At 36.2% G+C, this 18,087-nt stretch overlaps 1 protein-coding gene and 1 long non-coding RNA gene across 6 annotated transcripts in view; both read left to right on the forward strand.

Moving 5' to 3' along the window:
- The window catches only part of atrnl1a (attractin-like 1a), a 267,677-nt gene that overhangs the window by 23,428 nt on the left and 226,162 nt on the right, over positions 1-18,087 (forward strand). For all 5 annotated transcript variants that reach the window (XM_074647316.1, XM_074647317.1, XM_074647318.1 and 2 more), the window contains exons 3-6: positions 5,733-5,816; positions 7,968-8,081; positions 8,959-9,087; positions 14,278-14,486. In XM_074647316.1, coding sequence (XP_074503417.1) covers positions 5,733-5,816; positions 7,968-8,081; positions 8,959-9,087; positions 14,278-14,486 — 536 coding nt within the window. The remainder of the gene's footprint in view (positions 1-5,732; positions 5,817-7,967; positions 8,082-8,958; positions 9,088-14,277; positions 14,487-18,087) is intronic.
- LOC141774566 (uncharacterized) lies at positions 9,100-11,718 on the forward strand. Its single transcript, XR_012595375.1, has 3 exons — positions 9,100-10,743; positions 10,977-11,238; positions 11,341-11,718. It is a non-coding gene; the product is annotated as an uncharacterized LOC141774566 (long non-coding RNA).

Below are 18,087 nucleotides of genomic sequence, written 5' to 3' on the forward strand. Positions count from 1 at the left end.
AGGTGCGTTTATATCGTGCAAGATAAATCTTGAACTTAAATGACCGTTCCGCTGCACTTTTCCGTATCGGATGTACGAGTACGATGTTTTATTTTTCCAGATGTCTTTCTGTGAAGTAGCGTGGGATCATGGGAGTTGTTGTTCTCAGCAGCACCACACAGAGGAGAGAAGCATGAGAGGGTGATGGAGGAAGAGGAGACAGAGAGATAAAACCGAGACAGGGACGAGAGGAAGAGAGTCCAGCACCCTTTGAAATATTCATCTGCTCCGGGTGAATAATTGATGGCGTACAGAAGACAGATGCACGAGGGTTAGACAGACAAATGGATGGAAAGAGAGACAGAGACAGAGAGATAGAGCCCCATGTGTCCTCAGGTAATAAAGGTACAAATCTCCTGTTTTCCTTTTCCCTGCCACCTCCTTCAGAGACTCTGATTCTAGTCCTGTGGAGTCTGTAATGACTTCAGCTTCATGCTGTGAACTGTCTCTGGTCACCATCTACAACGTCAGCTGGCTGTAAGAGTGTGTGTTGATCTTGTGTCTGCACACATCCAGGCTTTTATTTAGGTGGATTAACGGTCTGGAGGCGTCTGGAGTGATGGTTTGTTGGGGCTGCCTCCAGTCAGCTCCTCATAAACTATGAATGGGATCTACCTTTCACATGTTCTCATAGACGAGCTGAGCCTCTCGGCAGAGTCACTCCAAGGCTTCGTCCCAGTTCTGTTCATTAACCTTGTAAACTTTTAATCTAATGAAATGTTGGCTAAGAGAGAATAAATAATAACGATCTCTGATGATTAGTTATTGGATAATAATAATTCAGCCCGTTTGCACCAAAAGGCGTATACATGTAAATGCCACGATAATATGCAAGGCTTCTAGCGTGCAATAAGTACGCCTTTCTTGATTTCCGCGTGTCATTTGCACGCCATGTGTCCTATACTGACTGTAATGTAAATACATCTGCGTATAAATGCTGCGGTAAGAGGTAGTGACGTAGTATAAGAAGCAAGAAAGACCACTTATGGTGGGCGGGTCCAACAAACATCGAACTTTTAACCAGGAGATCCGTGTTTGAGACCGTTGTTGACCCGTGTTTTGTAACTTACATTGTGATGTTGTTTCCGTACGTGTTTTACTTAGTTTACGTACTTATTTTAAGCCTGACCATGACGTTTTCCCTTACCCTAGCTAAGTGGTTTTCTTGCCTAAACCTAACTGCGTACGTTGGCGTGATGGAGACGGACAAAAAAACATGATGGTGAAAACTAAAAACCAAAGATGGAGACGTGGAGATGTTGGTTGTATTTTCAGAACAATGGGCCTTCGGAACAATGAAAATGTTTGTTTTCAGGGTATCGTACTGTCGGTCAAATGGGCTTTAGGTCCAATGGGACATTTTCCGGACTATTGGGCTGTTAGAATAATGGGTCATCGGAACAATGGCGTGGCGCCCATCAATACTTGACCTATTATTGTTGCGATGTAGCATTCACTACCTCTTTAAGTATAGGAAGCCACTTCTACAGAGAAAAACAATCTCAGAATCATTTAATACATGATGTACAGTGTGTGTATTGAATTTTTATCCTTCAAACTTTTATCATCTTTCATATTAATTTCAATCTTGTTCAAATAGGATGTGAAATGGGGTTTTAATAATTTTGAGAGATGTCGACATTAATAACACTACTGCAGTAATAAGAGCATAGATCTTCTATTCATATATCATCATCATCAGCAGGAGACCAAAAAGATGAAATACAGAGCGTTCATCATCATCATCATCATCAATGAGTGAGTCGGGCATCGCAGCAACATGACAACATGGATATTGGTCTTCTAATCTGGGATTAGAGCCAGAGGATCAAACTGTGCTCATCAGGGAGAGATGGGGAGATGGACGGAGGAATAGATAAATAGATTGATAGATTGATAGAAAAGAAGAGATGGCTCAAAAGAGGAGACCAAACAAAAAGGTCCTGAGGGTTGTTTTATTCTTCATCACTTCTTTTCTTTACCTCCTTTCAGTGTCACGTGTTCACATATGTGATCTGTGATCTGTTTTACTGGCAGGATTTGAGCATCTACTGTTTCCTGCGTCCGGCTGTGCTGCAATCTGTTTGCTCTCCCTCGTTACAGAGCAGCAGCACATTTGGCCCGACACACTCTTAATCTCATGTACTGACTGATGATGATGATGATGGTGGTGGTGATGATGGTGTGTTTCTGCATTCTAGCTCACAGGCTGGTTTGTTCCCTTTTAGGATCTTTATTGTAGTCGACTATCTGATCCAGAGTCAGACAGGGCGGTCACATGTCAGCTACTCACATAATCACTGGTTGCCTAGAAAGACTGAGCGCTTGTAGAAATATGGTTCTGTTCCTACCACCACTTACATTGTTTACACTATATGTAATATATATATGTATATATAAACACGGCGGCAGGCGAGCCACCAAGGTAGGCAGCGGTGGAGAGGGTGGAGAGGATAGAGAGGGCAGCTGACGTCTGAGTTTATGATGAAGTTGCCGCAACCATAGAAAACAAAATACAGTACAGAAATTTCTTATCTTAAGGCTTAAGTTAAGATAAGAAGAGTCTAAAATAGCTAAACAACTTTGTAAAAGTTGTTTTTCTCATTGAAACATGCTGAAACATTGAAACTAGTGCCGTCAATCGATTAAAATATTTAATCACGATTAATCGCATTATTGTCCACACTGAATCGCGATTAACCACAAATTAATCGCACATTTATATCTGTTCAAAATGTACCTTAAAGGGAGATTTGTCAAGTATTTAATACTCTTATCAACATGGGAGTGGGCAAATATGCTGCTTTATGTAAATGTATGTATATATTTATTATTGTAAATCAATTAACAACACAAAACAATGACAGATGTTGTCCAGAAACCCTCACAGGTACTGCATTTAGCATAAAACAATATGCTCAAATCATAACATGGCAAACTGCAGCCCAACAGGCAACAACAGCTGTCAGTGTGTCAGTGTGCTGACTTGACTATGACTTGCCCCAAACTGCATGTGATTATCATAAAGTGGGCATGTCTGTAAAGGGGAGACTCGTGGGTACCCATAGAACCCATTTACATTCACATATCTGGAGGTCAGAGGTCAAGGGACCCCTTTTGAAAATGGCCATGATAGTTTTTCTTCGCCAGAATGTAGCGCAAGTTTGGAGCGTTATTTAACCTCCTTCATGACAAGCTAGTATGACATGGTTGGTACCGATGGATTCATTAAGTTGTTTAGTTTCATATGATACCAGTATCTTCACTCTAGCTTTAAAACTGAGCCCGCTACAACCTAAAAATTACAAGTTGCGTTATTATCGCGTTAACAGGTCTACTTAAAATCAACACCTTGTTGCAGATATACATTTTACTGTATGTTTCAGCAGGTAGAGTATGTCATGTTTAAGTGTAGCAATGCACTCACACTCTCTTTGCTTCATCTCATTATAATTTTATCAGATTTGATCTATTGATATGTTCTAATAGATCTTATTTTGTGTTTGACTGTTACCGTGTTTCTTTCTTCAGCCTGTAAATCACATCGTAACTCAGTCAAATAAATTAAATCTTGTTACACGCCTTCTCACCCAGAACACACAATACCAGTTAGTCTCACTCCCTGTTTCTCTCTCTGCCTGTCTGATGTGGCACTGTGACCACAGAGACACAATAACACACACAGTAACACACAGTAACACACTGTCCGACCCGCGGCACGCTGCGATGTCTTCAGCGCCGTGACGCTGACGTGGTCACGTGCTTGTGTGTGTGTGTGTGTGTGTGTGTGTGTCTCTGCTTTCACCTTTTCCCTCTGAGCAGTGATGGGAGGGGATTACTTTGACTGACAGGTGTGACCGATGTTTACCACACACACACATACACACACACCAACAATGTGATTATTACAATTGCCACATGAATATGTCATGTTGTGGGTCGCCATGGCAACAGTGAGATGTACTGTCTTACCTTGACACGAGTACGATGTCATGTTTTATCTGCTCACAGGAATATTGTTATTCTGCCACCATGCAGGGCGTCCGTCATTCAGGACTCAGTCGGAGACACTAGTAGTCTCTGCTGGCTGAGATATTTACATATTTCTGATATATTGATTTATTAGGTTATTATATAGAGTTGGTTTCATAAATATCAGGTAAACTATTGTTCCTACTCGGCATAAATAAAGACAAGACGGGAGGCCACACAGGCTAAAAGAGAGAAGAAGCTACATGAACCCAAAGTTAAATAATGTAGAGATGTCCGTGGTGTCTGTGATGAATACATGAGGCTGTTCTCCATTCGGCCATGATGGTGAGCTGTATGTTACGCAGCAGCACGGGAAGGGAACACATGAGGTGTAACGCTGGGTCTCTGTCAGCTGGTAATCAAACAGTAGCAGGTAGTGATGGCTGATGCTGTGGTAACTCTGAGTGTGTAATGCCAAGAGGGCACCACAATAGTGGAAAAGTACACAACACCAAGGAATTTAAGAATGACAAAGAAAGAGAAAGCACAATAACCCAATAGAACAACACCCCTACTCCTGTGAAAATTATAATAATAATAACAATATATTATCAATATAAGACAGAGATTAAAAAATAAAAAATAAAAAACATATAAATCTAAATAAATTCATTAAAATAAGCAAATTGAAATAAAATAAGAAAAGAAAATGTGAAAAAAAATTAATTAATAAATAGATAAACAACTGACCATAAATGAAATAAAAATAAATGAAATAAAAATAATAAATATATAAATAAATTAAATAAAAGGAAAAGTTAATAAAAAATAAAAAATATATACATTTAATAATAATTAAATAAAACAACTGACCATAAAGACATTGTAAAATCACCAAAATGTACACACATAAATTAAATTATACAAATCTAAATAAATAAAAGAAAAATAATAAATAAATTAAGTAATTAAAAAGAAAAAGAAAGAAATAAAACTGTACACATATCTGTAATGAATTTCAAAAGTCTTGGCACGTGTTTGTGAGTTAAGAGCTGGAAAACATTTGACTTAGCTTAGAATAAATACTGGAAACAGCTAGCTTGGCTTTGTTTGTGAATAAATACTAACAGCATATAACTTAAACCAAAACCCACAAATCTTTTGTTGCGTTTTTAAATGTGTGATTGTTTATGGATTATAATAATAGTGCAGCAGGGCCTCAGACCAGGTGATGTAAATGTTTAATTAGATGTCTAATTAGCATCATCTGTCATCTTTAAAGGAGATCTGAAAATCAGTATTTGATACGGTAGTTTTCATCATTATTGAATATGCCAGAGGGAGCAGGAAATAATTTAAAACTGATCAATATGAACGACGTGTAAACGGTTCAGCTGTTGCACCTCATAGATGCATCATAGTTGATCTAGAAGCAGAATATCAAACATTATGTCCCGCTACAACTGCTAGACGTCTCATGATCTGAGTGACTGGAGCGCCTCCCTGGTGTAACAATGCATCTCTTTGTTTTAGGGGGTCACAAGATAACAGTTTGAGAAGCAGCCGTTTAAATTGTGGCTGGAGGCCTGTTTGAAGGGCAGACGCACGTCACAGAAAAGGCAGCTGTTCAGTCTGATGCTGATTCTTTTGTTTTGCTTCATGAAGTTGTGACCTTATCACTGAATATCAGACTAAACTGTCTTTTCTCGTCCCCCCTACAGGTTAACAGACCTGTCAGGCTCTCTCACAGACGGACCAGTAAACTATAAGTACAAGACCAAATGTACTTGGCTAATAGAAGGATAGTAAGTACCACTTTCTCCCCCTCTATCATCATTCATCTTATCTCAGTTTTACTTGGTTAAAACTGTGATATCTCTTTGTTTGTGGCTGAAGGGCTCCAGATAAAGAGAGCTTTATTACTGTGTAACTAGAAGAAGTTTGTCTTTGTGTGTAACTGCACACAGAGATGCATGCTGCACCGACTGAATGCACACAGAGATATCTATATAAGGCCCCTTTCCCGCTGGGCAAAAACACACTAACACCCACTAACGTCGGGCTTTTGTCTTCTTCTTTTCGCAAATGTTTCGGACTTTTCTTTCGGACTTTTTTTGGACACTTTTCGCTTTTTTTTGGAATTTTTTTTCAGTTTTTCACCCATTTTTCGGACTTTTTTTCGGACTTTTTCTGACATTTTTCTGATTTTTTTCAGACTTTTTTACTTTTTTCAGACAGCTTTCACATATTTTTTGGACCTACAATCAGCATTCATTCTTGGGACAAATGACTCTGCAGTAGTCATGGGTATTTATCGGCTCCAGCTCCTATTGGCAGTAATGGAACATGACACCCGGGTGGTCACGCTAATTTTCACCCCTTTTCCGGTTTGATGCTATGTAGTGCACATTGAAGTGATAATAAATAAAGTCAACTTTTAGTTTCACACGGTACACGAACAGCGGTCTCCTGGTTGAAAGTCTTGTGTTTGTTTGTTCAGGGTAAAAACCGAAAGGTTTAAATTCTACTTTGTTCCAAGTGCAATAAATGCACCTAATTTTCACTGACCCGTGACGTGACTCCACTGCTCAGCAGTACTTTATCACTACAATGGTTCGACACTTTTAACGTACTGATGCATCTTCTTTTACTGTCCTATGCTGTGTTGTGCTTCTGTCCTCTACTGTAAACCAACTTTCCCTCCAGGGACAATAAAAATGAGCTGAACTCTAAAGAGGTCATCCAGCTTCAGATAGAACAACTGGGTTTTTGTTCTTGAGCAACTGGATCCACTTGTACTGATTTGTCATCCTCAGAGTTATTCCTAGTTCGCTTGCTTGCCTCAGTGTCCTCTGAAGACCTGAATTCAATCCAAAACCATTGTTTTATTGGCACAAATGGTCCCCATCTGTATATATGCACTTTTTAATGATAGTGCCACAAACCCTACTTTGCGAATCAGTGGTGTAGTATAGAGGACGGAACCTGCCAGAATAAAAAATAATCTAATAGATAAATAAATGACTCGATAAATAAATAAATAAACATGTCATTAAATGTAGCAAAAATAATATTAAAAATAAATGTAGCCATTAATTAATTGATTAATTTATATTTTATTTTTAATTTGCTTCTTTATTTATTTATTTTTGTATTAATTCCCTTTTTTATTTACTCTTCTGTTTCCCTTTTATTTATTCATGTATTTATTTTCAATAATTTGTAAATGTATTTATTCATTTTAAATAATGTTGAGTGACAGCCCCCTAATTTGCATTAGGCAGAAATGCATGAAGAAATTTAAAAAGAAATGTATAAAGAAAAGAATACAGAAATAAATAAGTTCGGGGAAATAAATAAGGGGGGAAATGCAGGGGAAAAATCATGCAGAAATAAATTCATAAATAAATACATTCACTTAAAAATAATAAATAAGTAAGTACAAAAATAAATAAATAAATATAAATAAATGCAAAAATTACAAAATTAATGATAATAAATACATAAATAAATAAAAGGGAAAATCAAACAGAATATTAAATAAATAAGAGAATTAATACAAAGATAAATAAATAAAGCAGCAAATTAAACAGAAATATAAATATGTCATAGTTTATCACTTAATTAATGGCTACATTTATTTTTATATTATTTTTGCTATATTTAATTACATATTTATTTATTTATCAAGTAATTTATTTATTTATTCATTTATGTTTTATTTTGGCAGGTTCCGTCTTCCATTGTCTAGGACACTTGTATTACAATATCACAATATTTCAGTATAGCAAACAGGTTTTTCTAGGCGCTGTGTATCAATTTGTGATCATAGACTTCATAAATAGTGGGGCCTTTTTCAAAGGTAAGAATAATATGAATCATGTAGGTAATATCTATCCACCAGGTGTATTTTCATCATGCCCGTGTATCCTGTGCTCTGTCTCCCCATCTCCCAGCCCTAATGCAGTACTCAGGCTGCGCTTCAATCACTTCGCCACCGAGTGCAGCTGGGACCACATGTACGTCTACGATGGAGACTCCATTTACGCCCCTTTGATTGCCGTCTTCAGGTGAGCGCCCGCCACTCCGAACAGAAGAGGGAGAGCTGTGAGAGAGGGCGGATATGGAAATGATTCCGGTAGCCTTTGGCACAGCTTCAATAGCTCCAACAATTTTTCACTTATGCAGTCAAATGAGTCCACGTATAGGCGAACAAAGGGCCTCATAATTACTTATAGTACCGCAATACAGCGAGAATAGAAAGAAAATACTGCAATTACTCACATCGGCCCTGAATACCACTTATTTCTGGAGCGTTATTTGATTTTTTTTAGCCCCCCCCAAAGGACAATCCACAAGTATGTGAGTGGCTTTCTTTCATTTGACGAGAATTCATTAAAAAAACAGTAATGCCACAATAATTTACCAACCTCCCACTTCCTTCGGCTTATCTCCTGTTGAGAGTTGGATATGAAGGAGCTAATTTGGCCTCTTCCAACCAAGGGGAAATTATCATTTGAATATACAAAGCTTTAGTAGCATTATGGCCTACAATAAATAAATAGTTTATTATAGAAGGGTGCGTACGGCTGTGGTTGCAGCAGGGAGGAGGATTAATTTTGGGGCGAGCGTACATTTGCGGGTGCGTTGCATTTATTAAAAGAGACAGGCCGAGCAAATAAGAACCCCCCCCCTCAGTACAGCCTCATCAAATAGATAGAAACGAGACGCGGTACGACGCTGCACTGTAATGTTGTTTTACTTTAAAGCTAATCACTGTCATATTCTTAGTGCTCAAATGGATTCCTTTTTATCTTACAGCTCTCCAGTGGTGCTTTCAGACCAGACTCCATAAACTACAACAGCGTTTCAAAAATGCTTTTAACATTATTAACAGAGGGACTGCCTGTCTGTCTCTGTCTCTGTCTCTCTGTCTCTCTCTCTCAGTGGTCTAGTAGTACCAGAGACCAGAGGCAACGAGACGGTCCCCGAGGTGGTGACGACGTCCGGCTACGCTCTGCTTCACTTCTTCAGCGATGCTGCCTACAACCTGACCGGCTTCAGCATCGCCTACTCGTACGTCTACACGTCTCTCTCTTCTTTTTATAGTCTGATATATGAATGTCTGATAAACCCGATGTACACTACACCTGCCCATACAGCACCAATCAGCGACTAAGGTAGCAAAAAACTAGCTGCTGATGAAAGTGGAACAACAAGCATCTAAAAAGACTCAGGAATTGGTGGAGACCACAAAAAGTAGTTTGGACATTGAACTTATTCATCACAAATCCAAATGAATAACACCGTTGCTATGGAACATCAAAATGTTTGCTTTCTTGTCCTGACCTCATCTATTATGTTAAAACATCTGAGGGTCACAAACTCTTTTGGTGAGGGTAAAATTCAGTTCTATAATATCAAAGTAAAAAAAAATGCTCTGTGGTTTAAGCACATGATAAAACTCTGTTAGATATTGGAAATATGTTACTTTTACCATCTGAAAAAAAAAAAAAAAGTCTGAAAAAACTGACTGAAAAAAAAAGTTTGAAAAATGTTGGAAAAATAAAGTCTGAAAAAAAGTCCGTAAAAAAAAGTCAGAAAAATGTTGGGAAAAAAAAGTTTCAAAGATGTTGGAATAATAAAGTCCGAAAAAATATCCGTAAAACCAAAGTATGAAAAATGTCTGAAAAAAAAGTCTGAAAAAAAGTCTGAAAAAAATAGATCGAAAAATGTTGGTAAAAAAAGTTGAATCAATGTCTGAAAAGGGTAAAAAAAAAAAAAAAAATTCTGAAAAATGTTGGAAAAATAAAGTCTGAAAAAATGTCCGTAAAAAATGTTGGAAAAATAAGGCCTGAAAAAATGATGTCAGTAAAAAAAAAAGTCGGAAAAATGTCGAAATTTTTTTTTCCAAAAATGTTGGAAAAATAAAGCCTGATAAAATATCCGTAAAATAAAATCGGAAAACTGTTGGAAAAATAAAATCTGAAAAAATGTCCGTAAAACCAAAGTATAAAAAATGTCTGAAAAAAATAGTTCGAAAAAAGTGGGAAAAAAAGTAGAATCAATGTCTGAAAAAGGTAAAAAAAAAAAAAAGAAAAAGTCTGAAAAATGCTGGAATAAAAGACTGAAAAATGTCTGAAAAAAAAGTCTGAAAAATGTCTGAAAAAAATGTTTTAAAAAATGTTGGAAAAAAAAGTCTAAACAATCACTAAAAAAGGTAAAAAAAAAAAAAAATGTCCCAAAAATTTGAAAAATGCTGGAAAAAGAGACTGTGGAAAAGGTCTGAAAACAAGTCGAAACAATGTCGGAAAAATGTCCCCTAAAAAAAGTCTGAAAAAACTGACTTAAAAAAAGTTTGAAAAATAAAGTCTGAAAAAATGTTTGTAAAAAAAAAAAAGTCGGAAAAATGTCCGAAAAAAAAGTTTAAAAAATATTGCAAAAATAAAGTCCGAAAAAATTTTCCTAAAAAAAAAAAGTCGGAAAAATGTAGGAAAAAAAAAGTAAAAAAAAAATTGGAAAAATAAAGTTGGAAAAAATGTTCCTAAAAAAAAAAAAGTCGGAAAAATGTAGGAATGTCTAAAAAAGGTAAAAAAAAAAAAAAAATTGAAAAATGTTGGAAAAATAAAGTCTGAAAAAATATTGGAAAAATAAAGTGAAAAAATTTCCGTAGAAAAAAAAGTCGGAAAAAAAAAGTTTAAAAAATATTGCAAAAATAAAGTCGGAAAAAATGTCGGAAAAAAAAAAAAGTCGGAAAAATGTCGGGAAAAAAAAGTTTAAAAAATGTTGGAAAAATAAAGTCTGAAAAAAGTCTGAAAAAAAGTCTGAAAAGTGTCTGAAAAACAGTTTGAAAAATGCTGAAAAAAAGACTGAAAAATTTCTGAAAGAAAGTCTGAAAAAAGTCTGAAAAAAACAGTTGGAAAAATGTTGAAAAAAAAAAAGTCTAAACAATGTCTAAAAAAAAGGTAAAAAAAAAAAAAAAATCTGAAAAATGTCCCAAAAAAATGTCTGAAAAAAAAAAGTTTGGAAAAATGTTTGATAAAAAAGTCTAAACAATGTCTAAAAAAGTTAAAAAAAAAAAAATTGAAAAATGTTGGAAAAATAAAGTCTGAAAAAATGTTCGGAAAAAAAAAAGTCGGAAAAATGTCGGAAAAAAAAAGTTAAAAAAATATTTGAAAAAAAAAAGTCTGAAAAAATTTCCGTAAAAAAAAAAGTCGGAAAAAAAAAGTTTCAAAAATGTTGGAAAAATAAAGTCGGAAAAATGTCTGAAAAAAAGTCTGAAAAGTGTCTGAAAAAATTTCCGTAAAAACAAAAGTCGAAAAGAAAAAGTTTCAAAAATATTGAAAAAATAAAGTCTGAAAAAATGTCCGGAAAAAAAAAAGTCTGAAAAAAAGTCTGAAAAGTGTCTGAAAAAAAGTTTGAAAAATGCTGGAAAAAAGACTGAAAGATTTCTGAAAGAAAGTCTGAAAGAAGTCTGAAAAAAACAGTTTGAAAATTGTTGGAAAAAAAAAGTCTAAACAATGTTTGAAAAAGGTAAAAAAAAAAAAAAAAAATTCTGAAAATTGTCCCAAAAAAATGTCTGAAAAAAACAGTTTGAAAAAATGTTGGAAAAAAAGTCTAAACAATGTCTAAAAAAGGTAAAAAATAAATTTAAAATTTAAAAAATATTGGAAAAATAAAGTCTGAAAAAATGTCCGTAAAAAAAAAGGTTTAAAAAAGTTGGAAAAATAAGGTCTGAAAAAATGTCAGTAAAAAAAAAGTCGGAAAAATGTCGAAATTGTTTTTTCCAAAAATGTTGGAAAAATAAAGCCTGATGAAATATCTGTAAAAAAAAAGTCGGAAAACTGTTGGAAAAATAAAATCTGAAAAAATGTCACCCAGAATATTACCCCCGTCAAACTGCTCCTTAATTATATTATCTTTTTAGCTACAATGGCCCTGATACGCCGTCGTAGGAACCAGCTAAATTTTGTTATTACACGGCTGAGTTGAATACTCGATTCTGATCGTCAATCACGGTGTTCTGCGGTCTGTGATTTCTTTACAACAGACTGTTGCTATGTATAGCAGACCGTTGCTATGGACACATCAGAGCTGCCTCTGATGTCGGAGTCTTGAGGACTGTTTTTGTGTCAAAATATTGATTTCTTCAGTCAGTAGCTGTGTAATAAGCGAGATAATGTACAGCTAGCGGGTCATTGTTGTGAAAGACTCCCCAGCATCGCCCTGTCGGGGATTCACAACAATGATTCGCTAGCTGTACATTATCCCTAACTTAACATTATGCAAACCTATCCTGTGATGAGGCCGGTTGGCACAAATGCATAACATGACTTCAATCACAGATCACCTTATTTAGAAAACATTTGTGGACATTAAAACCTATTTATTTATATCTGAGACATTGACCTTTCCTTTGCTGCTGGTAGAATATTCTAACATTAATTAAGGCAGAGAAATACGACAGAGAGTGAACCAACCAACCCCGGTCTCCCCTGCACATGGGAGGATAAAGGTTGTCATGACGACCCTCTTGTCAGAGCAGCAAACCAGCTTTTTGTATTAATGAAAAGATGATTTTTCTACCTCTGGTCCTTGAATCCTTTTTCTTTTATCTCGTTCAGCATCTGCATTTATCTGATATTACAGAGAAACAGTGTGTAACGTTTGGAGCATCAGTGTATCGATGCTTTTTGTTCACAGTTTGGTTTTTGTGTGTCATTTCATTTGTATTCCTACTATCTAGGCTCCTAGTTCAGGATCTATAATGGTCTCTCATTTTCACTCTCCTTTGTATTTTTCTTTGTGTCCCTTCAGCTGCATCTCTAATTTCTCTCTTTTTAAATTATATCTCTCTTGCTCCATCTCTCTTTTGTGTCCCACAGTTCCTTGTTGCATTGCATTTATTTGGCAGGCGCTTTTGTCCAAAGCCGCTTACAATAAGTGCTTTCAGACTTAATAGGAACAAGAGGTAGATGTCTTCAGAAATTGGATGTGCATCCCTCTCATACAGTGTTCAATGCTACAATCTGCTCTTTGTGTTCTGGGGCCAGTTGCATAAACATAGACCTAGTCTTTGTCTCAGATGTAACTTGTAGGTGCCATGCCATTTAGTCTGAAAAATGCCCTGAAGCACATGGCTAATTATTATGCAAAATAATGTCATCACACCTTCCTGCTCACCATATTCTTTCTGACAAGCCCTGCTTTGCCTCTGGTTGGCCTACCCTGATATTCTGACCTTCTGAATCTCACTCCTCATGCCTGAGCCAACCAACCAATGCAACAAAGGTATTCAAGGCAACAAGATGGGAAGGTCCGATGATGTCATTCTGCATAATAATGAGCCATGTGCTTCTGTTTGTTACATGGAGAGTGTGTATCTTCAGAACAATGGGATTTTGGAGGAATGGTCCCCCTTTTGTCTTTTAACTGCTGCATAAAGCTTCCCGATGAATGACTAATGTAAGACTGATCGATCGTGGATATAAAATTAGATAACCTGTTGCGCAATGCATTATGGGTGGAATAGGACACTTGACACAGAAGAGGAAAATGGTGGATGCAACAGACACCACGCCAAGTACGGGAGAAAATAACAGAAAAGGTCATAAACAGATGAAATGGCTAGCTAAACTAAGCTTAAAGTAATGGATAAACAGTTGGAATAGTCAGCTAAAGGTTAGTTAAAAGTAATGGTAATTCTTCACTACATTTTATTGATGAATAAGGAGTAATGAATCCAACATTCATTCTCCTTTTAGCTGTGTTTTTGCCTCCACCAACTCCTGAGGAAAAATATCTGACTCTTTTATCTGCTAGATTTTCAAGCTAGTCTAATTTTGGCCTTTTGGTGCTGTGCAGATATTTTGCAGTGAGTTTATTAGATCATGCTGCGTCTAGAAATGTGGTTGATGAGAGTGAATCGTATCGTTAGTGTGCTCTAAAACCAAAACGTTCAGATAAAAGTGTCTGAAAAGCTCCATAGAGCTGCAGAGTTGTTGATCATTTTCAGTGTCATTTAATATATTGAAAATATTGATTAGGGGAGCTAAATAATTTCCTATGCGTTTTTTAAAATGGCAAATTTATGTTGGCACTATTACTTTAAGCAAGATAAATCATCACATTGTAGTTGCCAGCTCTCCCTTCACCTCCATCTCAGAGCCGTGTTGTTATCTAAAGAAACAATCCTCTGTGCCTTTAGGTGCTGTATAACCTTGAAGAGCTGCCTTGACTTCCTGTCTAACTTCCTGTCTCCCTCAGGATAAACTCTTGTCCCAACAACTGCTCGGGCCACGGCAGATGCAGCACGGCGAACTCGGTCTCGGGTCGCGTGTACTGTGAGTGCGAGGAGTACTGGAAGGGAGAAGCCTGCGACATCCCGTACTGCAGGGATAACTGTGGCAGCCCGGGTCACGGCTACTGCGACCTGACCGGAGAGAAGCTCTGCGTCTGCAACGACAGCTGGCAAGGTAAGAGTGTTTCATCAGGGGGATTAAACTGATGAACTGAGGAGGTTTATTGGGAAACTTTTAGTTTAACTGGAGTTCAGCCAGGGTGGTGAGATTTGTCTTTTTTGGCCTGGAGCTGATGGGTTTTGTGGAGAGATTTCAGAAGGATAGAGGAGGAAGCAGATGATGGTGGGGATGGAGATAGTTGGATGTGTTGTAGGCTATCTGAACTAGGGCTGTCAAAGTTTACGCAATAATAACTAGGGGTAAGAAAAGTTTTTTTTAATGCCAGCATCAATATATTTGCTTAATTTGAGTCTATGTGGAGGTAGAAGGAAGTTGCAGCTTTTATTGTTGTAGTCTGAGTAACGTGACGTCATATCCGTTCCGTATCCGTCAACCAAAACAAACCGCAGTGAGCCGAAACAGGAAGGTAGAAAACGTCGGAGGGTCTGCGTGGACACGACCTGCACCCTCACATGTTAAATCCAGCGTGGTAAACACTACACATCCAGTAAAGGATCTAAACACTTTGGGTTTCACACATTGACAGGAAAAGCAGAGCTAGACATCACGGCTAAAGCTGCATGCTAACTCTGTCACGGACAGGAAACGTTATCGTATCGGGGTAACGTGGCGGTCGAGCCGGCCGTCGCTCTCATTTCCGTGGTCAAATGGGCCGGCGCTACGACTGTAGAGCACCCAGATACTGACATTTATGTTAAATGCATTCAAACGGCCCCGATGGAGCTGACCATGGATGGATAAAGAGAACGGAGCTGACGGGAGAGCTAGAGACCACCTTGGAGAAGTTAGAGGAAGTAGACACGTGGGACTACGTCCGGTTTTCAAAATAAGATGTTAACAAAGGGAACTGTATATACAAATTACATATATGGAAATAAGATTGATTGGATTATATTCACCAGAAGTATAAAACATTACATGTCCCTTACAAATTAAAAAGAAAATACCACTAATTAGTGAGGGAAATGTCTTTATTCTTTGATTTTTGGGTTGCTGGATAATAAATAATTCCTGACAACGACTGATATATTTGACTTCAGGACATCTCTGACTACATACATGCTAAAAATAAAAATGTTTTACTGTATTAATTTAGATATTTACCAAAGTAAAAGTCCCTAGAAGTGTATGATTCAACTTTTTCCCATGGTCTAGTGTTAAAAAAGTTAACAAAAATCACAATAAATCGTATTATGGAATTGCAATACTTAAAAATCATAATACATATTGAATCCGCACCCGAGTATTGTCATAGTGATGAAACTAAAAAACCTAAAGAATCCAGTGGTACCAGGAGGAAAAACTGTCATGGCCATTTTCAAAGGGGTCCCTTGACCTCTGACCTCCAGATATGTGAATGAAAATGGGTTCTATGGGTACCCATGAGTCTCCCCTTTACTGACATGCCCACTTTATGATTATCACATGCAGTTTGGAAGATGAATAGCCTAAAATCTCAAAATTGATCAGTGCATGAAAAACAGTGTTTTTGCCTGTAGAGTCTCTCCTTAATTCCACATGTCATTGTTGCACCTTCGTATAATCACTTTGCAGTCGGTGCAAATGAGGCCAGTGCCGGTGTTATTTATTCTGAAAGCATTTCTCCTGATGGCTGTAATGAAGAGAATCTTTTTGATGTTTCTGTTTCATTATTTAATGAGAAAAGGGAAGGAATAGGAAACAGATAAAAGGAGGAGAAACAACAGTTCTCCTGTTTATGATCAACATAATGTTGTTACCTGATTCAATATTTCTTTATGTCATAAAACAATAGATATCCTGGGAAATCTGTTATGAGGCTTCATTATTTTAGTTGTTTATGTTGCATTTGTGAACAATTTGCTCTTTTAGCAGCACACAGAACACATTTATGATACACAGGTTCACGGTATCTGACTGATATTACTTCTTTTTTTAAAAGTTGTGTATTTCATGATGCAAACTGGTCAAATCTGAAAATGTCTGGCTATATATACAGTATGTACGATACAATGAATGCAAATCAGATGCAGTTTCCTCAGTGACTGTCTCATTTGTTTAAGGCAAATATACTGATGTCCTGATATTAATGTGGTAATTGTACATGAAGAATCTGCAGATAAACTGTTTTCTTTAGAGATATAAAACAGTTAAATATAATATATAAAACTGTTTTATATCTATTCTTATTTAGTTTTCTTATTTGTCTGAAGCATCAATCACAGACTCAGTGCCAAACGCACAAAATAATATTACAATTGTATCATTTTATAATAATAATAATAATAATGCTTCACAACACGAAAAAAACAATAAAACAATGACAATAAAATAGAATCAAATACAATATATAGATAAATAAATCGTAATGAAATAACTTAAGCTTTTTTTTTTAAAGAAGAAATTATTCATGTTGGACTTATTGATGAAGTTGTGCCTAATCTCATCAATATCAGTGTTTAATTGTCCTCCTGTTATTCCTGACAAGCTGAATCTATCCTCAAAACAATTCAGAACCAATGTTTTCTTATGATGATGATAATAATAATAATATTTTTATTATTATTATTATTATTATTATTATTATTTTAATCAAACCTAACCAGTCATTCCAGTGTGGTGAAGTTAGATTAGATGGTGAAGCGCTGCCCCCTCCTGGATTAATGCTGTAAGCACAAGTAGAATGTTACTGTATATTTTGGCTTATTTTGTGTGCAGACACATGTTGGTAGTAAATCAATATCAATTTAAGAAATCTTGCAAGTTAAGGGAAACAATGATGCATTAGTTTCACACAGAAAAACTATTTTTTTTAATCAATAATGTTACTATATGTTTTTTTCTAGCACAAACTAAGGCAGAGATCAGATTTGTCATTTTTGTTTAGAGTGTGCATGCGTGTTGTAAAAGATCTGAATTAATACGACGAGTCATTTATTCAATAAGCTGTTAGTGTAGTGTATGTGTGTCTCTGGGGTGATGAGTCTGGTGGGGACGGACACACAGCATCGTCTAACACACAAACAGTCGGGGTAATAAAGGTGCTGGTCACCATAGCAACTGACATTTCAGAGCAAGAAAAAATATGTCTTTGTTAATGAAAAGAGCATCTTCTGTCATTATTTGTCCATCTCTTCTCCCCTTCTATCCCTCCACTCTCCTCATCCCACCATCCTCAGAAAGAGACGAGTATTTGAAAGCATGAATTAGTGTTTCTCATTAGTTACCCGCTGAAACGTTAATCGGACCCACCTGCTCCATTAGAAAACCCGCTGATGATTTCAGCTTCTTTATATCACCCATAACTGGTTAGCAGAGAGGTCAATAATAAGCTTAAAGAGAATGATGTTATGGCTCTGCTGGTGTCTAATCAGCTCTCTGTTTTTATTATTTTTCTAATTTATATATTGTTACGATTATTTATTTATTTTTTGTAGAGATTATTATTATTATTAATTTATTTTCCTAACTACCTACTAGTACTGTACTAAAAAACTGTAAAATAAATGCTTTTAATTTTTTTAAATTTATTATTATTATTATTATTATTACTTATATATGTATTTTTGTAGATATTATCATTCTTTTATTTTTCCTTATTACCTACTAGTACTGT

The sequence above is a fragment of the Sebastes fasciatus genome, chromosome 9 (genome assembly GCF_043250625.1).
Source record: "Sebastes fasciatus isolate fSebFas1 chromosome 9, fSebFas1.pri, whole genome shotgun sequence".
NCBI lineage: Eukaryota > Metazoa > Chordata > Actinopteri > Perciformes > Sebastidae > Sebastes > Sebastes fasciatus.